Here is an 11283-nt window from a genome sequence, read left to right as displayed (position 1 = left end):
ATGTCAGAGTTGCACCAGGCGGCTGCAGCGGGGGATATCCAATTGGTCCGGGAAATCCTGAAGTGCAAAAAATGGGATCCCAATCAAGGAGATCCGGACTGGGGGAATAAGACGCCTCTGCACTGGGCTGCAGCCAAAGGTAGAAAACATTTCTGGGGGATCGTAAGGTCCGGGACTGCTATGTAGACCGTTTAGATTGTTTGTGAAGTATCTGGTGGGTGGGGCTTAGCCTGGAGGCGAATAAAACCCTTTCGTATTGTCTATTTGTGTGCCGGAATCGGAGAAAAAAACCCTAGTGATCATAAATTGAATATCTATAGGACACTCTTGATCCACGAAAAATAAAAGTTGTGGTTTAATGTGTTAAAATGAAAAGATTGGACCGAGGCAATCATCACAGGTTATGATCAATTAAAACGTTAGGATTGTTACTATCAGCCTCCGTATTACTTCCTCTATCTTGAAAATATTTTCTTGTTTCAGCTAATTGTTAGCAGGTTGCTAACAGTAGCCTTGTAAACATTGCGTGGGTCAAAAATAAAAACAGGCACGCATTTATTCGAAACATCGTATTATTCGTGTATTATTCTTATTTAAAAGCATCTTTTGATCAGGCTACACACGAACGGTAAGCTGAAGCTAAGAAAATAACAAGAGGTTTTGCCGATATAAGTAAAACTAGACAATTCCCGTGGCAATTGTAAGAGTTGTAATGGATCTGGAAGATGATACTGAAATGTATATATAACCCCGGTTTTTGGCATTATGAGTTGGCATAAAGTTTTTAACTCAGAGAGATGTATCTGTCATTTTTTACTTGGTTCTATGGGGGGACTACAGTTACGTGTCTGAGATGCCTGTCTGCTATTGGTCAACGTCGTATCAAATGCTGGCCTGCTATTGATTGGCGTCAGAGTATCATGCAAATGCTCCTATGCCAATACCCGAAGCTTGAGGGTTTCCTAGTTTTACAATTTGTCAGTTTTAAGTTATTTAGGGTGTTTCCTTCAATTCAGAGACATTGACGACCCTAATTACCGCCCCAAATGAGTAGTACCTGTTATTTGAATGTTTTGATGTGGGTCGTATGTTGGCCTGGAGACAAATGGTCTGTACTTGCACAAGACACACCCTAGGAAATGGTGCCCTTATTACCCCCTGTGTGCTGAAGTTATATACTATTTGACACATTGTTTTATTCCACATATACTCAACATCCTTGTCCTCAGTTTGATCTCAGCCTTGAGTCAACTTTTCAGAAGGATGTCGTAAAAACGCCTGTGCTTTGGAATGTTTTCTTTCCTTTTGTTCTGTGCCATCTGGTCTGTGCAGATCCTTGGGGGGGGTTAGAATGTGCGTGTCGTGCCCCATTCTGTCCGGAGGGTGATGACCTATCATCCCTCCTCCCATTCTTCAACCACGGTTGAGAATTTGCATCGCTGACGGCGCGGAGCAATCAGCCAGAGGCTTGGTCATGGGGCGTAAACATTTCATCGGCATGAATTATAAAAGAGGAGCCCCCGGAACCTCTGCGAGCTCTCCTGCACACCATTGTAATTGGCAAGGAAGAAAGATGTGTTCAACTCTTTGATTCGGCTAAATAAATCAATATGTGGACTATACTCGGCTCATTAACTTCTCCGGCTTCTAGACACGCTCCAACCGTAAGGGTTTGGACAAGAAACATGAAGTGTCTTGGAATCAGATTGCAGTTTAAGAAATGTTAAAACCTTACAGTGCTTAAGGGATCCAACAAACCCACCAACCAACCAAGTGAGGTTCAGAACTAATTAGCATAGGTTTCTTCCCCCGCTATAGTTTCACTTTGGATCCCCCCTTTGGAACCGATTCAGGGGATCATTTCTGTGTGCCATCTTTCCGTTTTCCCCCTCCGGTCTCTTTGAAGGAGACGTAGAAATGGCGAGGCTCCTCATAGAGAACGGCGCTCGACCCTGCTTGAGGACAGACCTGGGCAGGACCGCGGCCCACTTTGCTGCCGAGGCCGGTTCTCTAGGCGTTCTGAGACTTCTGCACTCCTTCCGTGTCCTCTTAGACCAGGAGGACGCCGGAGGGGACAAACCGGGACGGATCGCCCAAATTTACGGACATCAGGAGTGTGTCACCTTCCTCCGAAAGTAAGAGTTTTTTTTTCTGTTTCAGTGTTTCCTCAGGGCAGTGGTTTCCAAAGTCAACCTGGGCCCGGACCCTCATTAAGTTCTGAAAGCTCCCGGTCCACCAACCTCAACTTTTACCAATAATGAACACAGCAATGCCATTCTGGTACAAATACTCAATTTGAGTGGCTCAAGCGCTTTTGCTTTTTATTTTTGACAATAAATCAAAACGTGGTTCAACCCTGGAAAAGGCAATTCTCATCATGATCAGCTTCCAGACAAATTCTTTTTTTTTTTTCACATTTAAAAGGAGTTCTTCCTTTCTGTCGTCTTTGTCGTGCATCGTGTCAAGATTGAAGGAAAAAAGATCTAGGACCCGTGATTCTTCTTTTCCAGACAATTTATCACGATACTTTGAGCGCAAACCACAATAAAAGTCAAGTCCACTCCTGCCTCTTGTGCCACGCGTCTTCTCTCTCGGCTAAGCTATGGCCAGGGGGTGGCGCTGCCTTAATCACTCATCTGGGCTGGGTTCAAAATAGGAGAAATAGACATAAAAAGACAGTAGAAAAACATCATTTTTTGTTCTTTTCCTCAGAAAAATATTTGATTACTCTTTTTTTTTTTTTCAGACATGGTGTCATAGACCCCCTGAAAAGACGTTATTCAACCCCTGGGGGTTCATGGACCCTGCTTTGGGAACCGCTTTCTTAGGGAGTAGGGTAGAGTGTGGTAGAATGGCTGAAAATCCTGAGGCCGTCAAAATTTTTAACTTTGTTTTTCAGAGAGTCTGAAGTTGATCGACGTTAAAGTTGCTTAGTATTAAAAAGTTACGTTAAAAGTTCACTGTAGAGCAGGGGCGTCAAACTTATTTTAACTCGGAGGGGCCACACAATAGAACATTCTCTTGGGGGCCAGACTACTAGAAGAGAGAGAAAAAGAGAAAGGAATAGAAAAAAAAGAGGGGGAGAAAAAAGTAGAGGGTTGGACAAAGAAAGAGAGAAAGGGAGAGGGAGAGAATATAAGAAACGAGGTAAAAAGAGCGAGAATGTGAGAAATGAGAAGAGATAAAAAGAGAGAGAATGTGAGAAATGAGAAGAGATAAAAAGAGAGAGAATGTGAGAAAGAGAGAATCTGGAAAACAAAATACAAAAAGGGAGAATGTGAGAAACAAGAGATAGAGAGAATGTGAGAAACGAGAGAGAGAGAGAGAGGTGGTGAAGCTGGCACCTGGCCCGCCCATGGGGGGTGGCCGACGCCCCGACGTGTGAAAAGACGGAAGGAGAGATGGGAGGCTCAACGAAGACTAATTAGAATAATTCGACAATACTTTAAGAAAATAAATCTGCCCCCGTGTGGAAATGCCTGTCTCTTGTCAATACTTTCCCTAAATTAAGAAAAGAGCATGCATTGTTAGGAGAATGAAGTTTGTGTTTGGTTAATGGAGTCAGATAACTCATTGGAACGATTTGATAAACGCTACATTTGGAATGGAGTCTTTTCCCTAACAATGGGGAAGTCATCGATATCCCCTGGGCCGGAATCCTGAAGGACCTCAGGGTCTTCCTGTGACGGGTGGTTGTAAGAGTATTTTGTCCATCTATTTGTGATGGCCTTTTCTTCAGTTAGCGTATTCCATGTCTTATCCTGATGCTAACTTACTCGGTTCCAATGCTCTTGGTCTTTCCGCAAATGATCATTTTGACGTTTTGATGTGGTTGCAGGGCGGAGGCCGAAGGAAAGGCTTATCGTAGAATGTTGGCCACTAAGGGTCTTTCTGTGGACGATGATGACGAAAATTGGGAAGAACCATGCAAAAAGCCACGCCAGGAAGAAGAACACGACAAATAAATAAATGCTTAAAACCATCTAGAACAGGGGTGTCAAAAAGGCGGCCCGCGGGCCAGATCTGGCCCACTTAGGGATTGAATCCGGCCCGCGAGACAACGCTGAGGGAAGTGCAAGAGAAAAAGGAGCTGCAGGTTGAAATAGGTCCACTTGATGGTGCCAAAGTCAGGTGCCTCCCACAAAGACACTGTACTTGTATTTCTCTCTCTCTCTCTCTCTCTCGCTCTCTCTCTTCCTACCTTTTTTTCTCTCTGTCTCTCTCTTTTCTTACCTTTCTCTCTCTCTCTCTTTGCCTCACTTTTTCACGCTATGTCTCTCCTTTTCTCTTTATTTGTTCCTCTGTCTCTTCCTGTGTCTTTTTACATTCTTTTGCTCTCTCTTCCTGTTTTCCTTTTCTCTCTCTCCCTCTCTCTTGCTTTTCCCTTCTCTCTTTCCCTCCTCTTTTTTTCTCTCCTTCTCTTTCTATTTGTCTTTGGATTTCTCTTTCCCCCTCTGTCACTATTTCTCTTTTTACCTCTTGTTCTCACATTCACTCTCGTTCTCGTTCTCTTTTCTCCCTTTCATCCTTTCTTTGTCCCGCCCTCTCTCCTTTTTTTCTCCCTCTCTTTCTCTTATTTCTCTCTCTTTTTTTCCCTTTCTCTCTAATTTACTAGTCTGGCCCCCGAGAGAATGTTTGTTCTATCATGTGGCCTCCCAGTTGAAAGGTTGGACCAAATAAGGTTATCCACCAAAACAGGATTGATAAAAACATTCCGTTTTCTTTGGACTCATTTTTGGTTGCACTACACGCGACAGCGACGTCAAGTCATTTTTATTTGTGACGCCCTAAATCACGAAGAGTCTCAAAGGGCTTCACAGATGATTACACTATATTCCACAGACTATTTTTCAGCCGACGAGAATAGTAGGTTATTCATATGCTATGGAGTAGAAGTGAGTTTTAAGTTTAGATTGAAACATTTCCACTGAGGTTGCAGATCGGATCTCAGGGGGAAGAGCGTTCCACAGCACCGGTGCCCGGATGGAGAACGCTCTCCAACCAGCAGAACAAATCTAAAACACTCCCTTTAAGAAGAGCCGAATGTTTTTATCAGTGCTTTTTCTGCAGAAAAGCCCATTTGGCCCAACTGCATCCGGACCTTAGCTTCCAAGGCCCCCAACTCAATTGAGTCAGAGACCCCTGCCTAATAACAGATATTCTATCAATATAAAAGAGAAAAATTGGGTATTTGATTGTCATACTTGTGTTTTTTTTTAAATATAATAAAAATGTTTACTCAAAAAACATCTTTATTTCAATGAAGTCTTTATACAGATGTTCGACGATGAATTGATTTCAAGAATTGACGGAATAGCTGTAAGATGAGTTTTTTTTTTTTTTTTAAAGTTTTTTTTTTAGACCACCAAGAGGCGTTAAATAATACACATTGTCCCTTTAAGTATATATTTAATTTCTTTTTTGCTCGACTGGACTTCCATGTTGACGCCTTTCCGCGTGACGTGTATTTGGGGCGGGGCTTAAATCGGTGCCGTGTGCACAACCGCGACATTCAAACCTGGCGGCGAAATGTCTGACACGCAAACAGTCGACAATTTGACCACGAAAAAATGGGACGCTCCTCTTCAAAATATGAACGGAACGAAAGGTAGGACTAACATACCTGCCTGACATTTTTATCGACGAAAAAAAACGTTTCCCCATTCTTGCTACTGCGACAATCTTTGCTAATGCTACATCCATGCTAGCCCGCTCACCGGCGCCATTTTTGTAGTTTTTTTCAAGAACTTTCAAATTGGTTTCCATTGCTCCACAGGAATTTTTAACCATTTATCCGCTCTGGAAGTTCGAGCGAGGAGCCGCAAAGTTCGACCATGTCAGCGGAGTCGTGTGGAGGAATTGCGGGCCCGGGTTAGAACGCTCAGCGCCCAAAGGGACCGACTCAAGGCGGAAGTACTCGTTTTTGAGGTGCCCACCGTCAAACGTCTTATGGGTCTTTTTTTTAAACGCCTTGAATACATCAATTCAGAAACATAAAAGCGTAGGCTGTCATTTCAGACTTTACAATTGTTTTTAAGAGTCGATGTATTGGACTACTGGCAACAAGTTTTATTTTGGCGAAATTGTCCGGAAGTAGAAATGTGACAGTGTTACTTTGCGGTCCACACAGTTGCCTGCATGAAAAAAAGTAGAAACTAAGAAATGATAAATGGTATTCATTTATATTGAGCTTTTCAAGTCAATGAAGACCCCCCAAAGCACTTTAAAATGTGCTTCACACACACTCACACACCAATAGAGGCCGACCTGCTTATTTGGGGCATTAGGGATTCAGTGTCTTGCCCATGGACACTTCGACATATAACACGGAGAAGCCGGGAATCGAACCTGGGATCTCTTGATCCCAAGACGAGCGCTTTACCTCCTGAGCTTCTCTCAACTTTATCTTATTTTTCTCTTTTAGAAGCGGCTCGTGTCTTTTCAGCAGTCTTTAAAAAGTATAAAGTATGACACCGAATTCCTAATGCCCACAATATTCAGGTTGGCGCCCTTAGAAGGTAGAGCGCTCGTCTTGGGATCAAGAGATTGCAGGTTCGATTCCCGGCTCCTCCGTGTTATATGTGGAAGTGTCCTTGAGAAAGACACTGAATCCCTAATGCCCCCAATAAGCAGGTCGGTGCCTTGCATGGCCGCTATTGGTGTGTGAGTGTGTGTGTGAATGGCTAAGTGTGAAGCACATTGTAAAGTGCTTTGGGAGGTCTTCATTGACTTGAAAAGCAGACCATTTAGCATCTTGATTTATAGAATAGAATATACCGTTATTGTCATTGTTACAACATGGGTTGAATATATTGTGACAACGAAATTGGACATGGCACTCCAGTTCCAAATTTTACAGTCAGGACAAAGAAAACAAAGAGATAAAGGAACAAAGAAGATGTTTGTACTGTCCTTGTTACATAGGCTTTGTTTTCCTCCGGAGGGGGGTGAATGAGGGACAGACGGAGATGGTCTGCTCCAACTACAGTGTTTGATCTTACTGTACACACAGTCCAGTGTTTTTCCCCTGCTTGCTCAGTCCATGTATTGAATGCATTTGGGAAGTACAGTCCTTAAGCATGCCTGATTAAATTTGCTGGCAACGATAAAAGCTCCGTCGGGGTGTGCAAGCTGCTGTTTATGGATAGCAGCGGGCAGGAGATTTAGCGCTATGCTAACGTTAGCATCTGGTGGAACGTAAACAGCAAGCCCAATGACCACAGTTAGCTCTCTCTGTAGATAGAAGGGTCTACACGATACTGCTAGAAGGGTCTGATTATCCTCAAAACGTTTGGAGGCTGACTCCCTATTGGTGTGTGAATGGGTAGGTGTGAAGCACATTATAAAGCGCTTTGGGAGGTCTTCATTGACTGGAAAAGCAGACCATTTACCATTTAGCATCTTGATTATCCTCAAGACATTTGGAGGCTGACTCCCTATCGGTATGTGAGTGTGTGTGTGAATGGGTAAGTGTGAAGCACATTGTAAAGCGCTTTGGAAGCTCTTGATTGACTTGAAAAGCGCAATAGAAATGCAGACTTTTTAGCATTTACTGGTGGTGCTTTGCTTGAACAGTAATTGCGTTGTAACAGTCATGCAATGAAAAATGGTGCTTTCTAACGATTAACATTCAGCAGCACCGTTTTAATATTTATTGTGAAAATACCGTCCTGTTCAGGAGGTTGAAAAACTCAAGACGGGGATGAAAACCCCGTGCGAAGACGTGGAAAGCGAGGGTAGCGAGAAGGACCAAATTCTCCGTCTTATGGCCCGCCACATGCAGCTGAAAGAGCTTCTGCGCGCTCATCATCTCACCGGTACGCCGTTTAAAAACAAGAAGGTCTGACGTTCCCCCTAACTTCCTGGTTTTCCGCGGATCTCTAGGAGGCTACGACATCACCGAGACCCGCGGCGGGAGAGGCGTGTGCGTGACCATCTCCACGGGCTACGAGGGCGTCTACCTGGACACTTACAACCTGGAGTTCGATGTCGAGCCCGCGCTGAGGATCCGTCGCCACGACGTGCCGCCGTTTATCCCGTTGGGCGTGATTAGCGCGCAAGCTAGCTCCCGGGACGCCCTCAGGGCTTTCCTGGACACGCTCGGCACTCACCTCAACGCCTTGGCGGGACGGAAACAGCAGCTGAGGCTTGTGAAGGTGAAGGTCCCGCTCGAGGTTCTTGCAGATCCTAGTTGCCATAGTCCAGGGGTGTGAAAGAGGCAGCCCGCGGGCCGAATCAGGCCCGCTAAGGGATTGAATCTGGCCCGTGGGACAACGCTAAGGGAAGTGCAAGAAAAAACAAGCTGCGGGTTGAAATATGTCCACTTGATGGTGCCAAAGCCAGGTGCCTCTCATAAAGATGCTGTACTTGTATTTCTCTTTCTCTCTATCTCTCTCTCTCTCTCTTTTCCTACCGTTTTCTCTCACTCTCTGTCTCACTCTTTCACGCTATGTCTCTCCTTTTCTCTTTCTTTGTTCCTCTTTGTCTCTTTCTGCGTTTTTTTTACATTCTTTTGCTCTCTCTTCCTTTTTTCCTTTTCTCTTTCTCCCTCTCTCTTGCTTTTCCCTTCTCTCTTTACCTCTTTTTTTCTCTCCTTCTCTCTTTCTATTTGTCTTTGGATTTCTTTTTACCTCTTTCTTTCCCCCTCCCTCACTATTTTTCTTTTTATCTCTTGTTCTCTCCCTCTCTTTTCTCTCTTTCTCTCCCTTTCTCTCTTTCTCCCTTTCATTCTTTCTTTGTGCCAGCCTCTGTCTTTTTCTCTCCCTCTCTTTCTCTTATTTCTTTCTCTTTTTTTCCTTTCTCTCTTACTAGTCCGGCCCCCGAGAGAATGTTTTTTTCTATCGTGTGGCCCCCGATTTAAAATGAGTTTGACACCCCTGCCGTAGTAAAACGATGGCCTTTTTCTCTCAGGAGCTTCATCCGACGGTGACGGTGATGGAGAGCAACCTGCTTTGTTCTATCTTGGTGCTGATGCTGAGCGAACCCAGAGAAAAGCAGACTTTTCTCTGCACCCTCCACTACCAGGACCACACCAGGTGTCTGCCCACGGAGGTCTGCTTCGACTTTCAGGGTAGGCTACAGATTCATCCACCGTATTTTCAGCACTACATTACTACTACTATAAAGTGCATGTCCTATATCAAGTGAATCGGACTATAGGTCGCATGAAATGAAATGATCTGCATTTCTATAGCGCTTTTCAAGTCAAGACTTCCCAAAGCGCTTTACAGTGTGCTTCACATTTCCCAATAGCGGCCTTGTATTGCAGCCATGTAAGACGCTAACCTGCTTATTGGGGGTATAAGGGGTTCAATGTCTTACCCAAGGACACTTCCACATGTAACAGAGATGAGCTGGGATTCAAACTGCGATCTCTTGATCCCAAGACGAGCGCTCTACCTCCTGAGACACTGCCGCGCCAATGAGAAATGCATCATCAATTTTTTTTTAGTATGGGTACCAAATTGTCAATGTTATCATTGGGCCGCGCCGTGACAAAATTGTCTGATATTAAACTGGTCCGAGGTACAGAATAACGTAGGGAGCAATAAAATACCGTATTGTATCGTCGATTCACAAAGTCTTTTCTGAACAAGATGAAGAGAAATGCATTGTAAGAAGTTATTTGTTCATTCTGCACTGAAAATTCATGACTGCTCAATATGTATTTGCAACCAATTCATTTTGACAGGTGTTGCTTTCATTATTGGGCTTTTCTTGCAGCTACAAACTTTTTTTTTTTTTTTTTTTTTTTTTTGGGTCCAATATGGCTCTTTCAACGTTTTGGGTTGCCAACCCCTGCCTTAACTGGAAACATGTTTGCTAAAGCGAACGAATAGATACAATTTCGTCCATGAATCGAATCAAGAGAATTTTACCCAACACCTTAAAAGCCTAATTAACGTCTCATTCCTCAATTTGCTTTTTGAATGTTTTATTAACTCCACAAATGAAATAAAGCTTCAGGGGAAAAGGTTTGAATGTTCTCCACAGAACTCGAAGAGAGCAAAGATGCACTTCCGTTTAAGATCGAACTCCCCTCGTGTTTTTTGCAGGAGAGAACTCGGCCGAGTCTGACGAGTGGCAAAACCATCGCGAGCTCCTGATGGAGACGCCGCTTCACCGAGCTTTGGCCGCCATGAAGAACGTGGCCTCCATCACCTAGGCCGCGTCCCCGGTCTGGTTTTTGTCCCGGAGACCCTGAATGAATCTCGTGACCTTTTGGTGCAAGAGCTCCTTCTGGAGAAGCTTGTTTTTGTCCGCCCGCTCCCGAGCTTCCCTCCGCCGCCTCTCCGCCTCCCTTTCCGAGACGGAGTCGATGGCGGCGATGCTTCTCACTTCCGCCACCGACAAGCACCTCCGCCCGGGCGTTGTTCCCCCCCTGCGGGAAAGGGGCGCCGACGCGGATCTCGGAACCTTGGCCATTTCCTTCATGGCCGCGCCCACGGTGGCTCGGGGCTCGCAGGCCTTCAGCAAACCGACCCGCCTGCGTTCGCTCAGTAGCCGGCGACGTCTTTGCTGCAAGGTCCGCAGCGTCCTCCTGAACTCTTTGTCCAGCCGCTCCAGCTTCGTGCCGAGGTCTCGTTCCTGTTTGCGGCCCAACAAAATCCCGTGCGTCCTACCGTCTTCCATTCTTGCTTAAGAAATCTTCCCTTTTTAAACTCCTGAGGCGAGATGTTGACTGCTACGGCGGTCACTCCTTGCGATGAAACCTAAAACGTGACGCCGATTGTATTTTAGGGGCGAGGCTGCCATTGTGTGCCAGCACTCCTAGTTATATTGTGTTTCCGATCGGTACAAAGTGTTCTCATTTGCTGGCTTTGGAGAAGGAAGATTAAGTGAATGCAGGGTTCCTGCAGATCCTTAAAGGCCTTCAATTCATTCTTCTAATAACAAGGTCTTGATTAGCATTTGAATTTCTTAGTCTTAGAAATGTGAACACCTTAATAAGATTTGTTTGAACTTAAAAGATTTCGTGAAATAGTCATTTTTCATGCATCATTATTAAAAATGCTTCTCAAATGTCGCAGAAGAGTTTAGTAGTTATCTGTCAGTTTTGACTGAGGATCCATAATATAATGTAAACATCCTTTTTGATTAACTGTTTGCGGTTTTTCAACTGGACCTAAATGAGATTAAAAATAAAACATTTGTTTAAAATAGCCTCTAATCCATGGGGTGTTATTTTTTTATTTCCTAAATTTCATTTCAAAAGGCATTAGAAATGTCTTAATGTCTTTTAAAGTCTTGAATTTAACTTGCCTTAAGCCAGGGGTGTCAAAG

The 11283-nt window shown here is 44.3% G+C and overlaps 2 protein-coding genes across 2 annotated transcripts; both read left to right on the top strand.

The window, feature by feature from the left end:
- ankrd66 (ankyrin repeat domain 66) lies at positions 1–4144 on the top strand. Its single transcript, XM_088354913.1, has 3 exons — positions 1–139; positions 1907–2135; positions 3839–4144. Exons 1-3 carry the CDS (start codon positions 1–3, stop codon positions 3963–3965), a joined length of 495 nt encoding a protein of 164 aa, XP_088211039.1. The 3' UTR covers positions 3966–4144.
- A 1318-nt stretch (positions 4145–5462) lies between these two features.
- Positions 5463–10987, top strand: cenpo (centromere protein O). The gene is made up of 6 exons (XM_088354363.1): positions 5463–5608; positions 5777–5928; positions 7679–7817; positions 7885–8156; positions 8911–9070; positions 10056–10987. Exons 1-6 carry the CDS (start codon positions 5530–5532, stop codon positions 10163–10165), a joined length of 912 nt encoding a protein of 303 aa, XP_088210489.1. The 5' UTR covers positions 5463–5529; the 3' UTR covers positions 10166–10987.
- Positions 10988–11283: the final 296 nt, after the last annotated feature.

Source organism: Urocampus carinirostris, chromosome 15, assembly GCF_059441175.1.
Source record: "Urocampus carinirostris isolate Australia breed hairy pipefish chromosome 15, RoL_Ucar_1.0, whole genome shotgun sequence".
NCBI lineage: Eukaryota > Metazoa > Chordata > Actinopteri > Syngnathiformes > Syngnathidae > Urocampus > Urocampus carinirostris.
Note: the sequence above shows the minus strand (reverse complement) of the source record. Positions and strands in the feature narration are given on the sequence as shown.

Bases quoted from the DNA above. Each gene is read 5' to 3' on its own strand.
- ankrd66 (XM_088354913.1), top strand. From the start codon at position 1: ATGTCAGAGTTGCACCAGGCGGCTGCAGCGGGGGATATCCAATTGGTC. The intron at 140-1,906 runs GTAGAAAACATT...GTCTCTTTGAAG, and splicing joins GCACTGGGCTGCAGCCAAAG to GAGACGTAGAAATGGCGAGG. The intron at 2,136-3,838 runs GTAAGAGTTTTT...ATGTGGTTGCAG, and splicing joins TGTGTCACCTTCCTCCGAAA to GGCGGAGGCCGAAGGAAAGG.
- cenpo (XM_088354363.1), top strand. From the start codon at position 5,530: ATGTCTGACACGCAAACAGTCGACAATTTGACCACGAAAAAATGGGAC. The intron at 5,929-7,678 runs GTGCCCACCGTC...CGTCCTGTTCAG, and splicing joins CGGAAGTACTCGTTTTTGAG to GAGGTTGAAAAACTCAAGAC. The intron at 9,071-10,055 runs GTAGGCTACAGA...TGTTTTTTGCAG, and splicing joins GGTCTGCTTCGACTTTCAGG to GAGAGAACTCGGCCGAGTCT.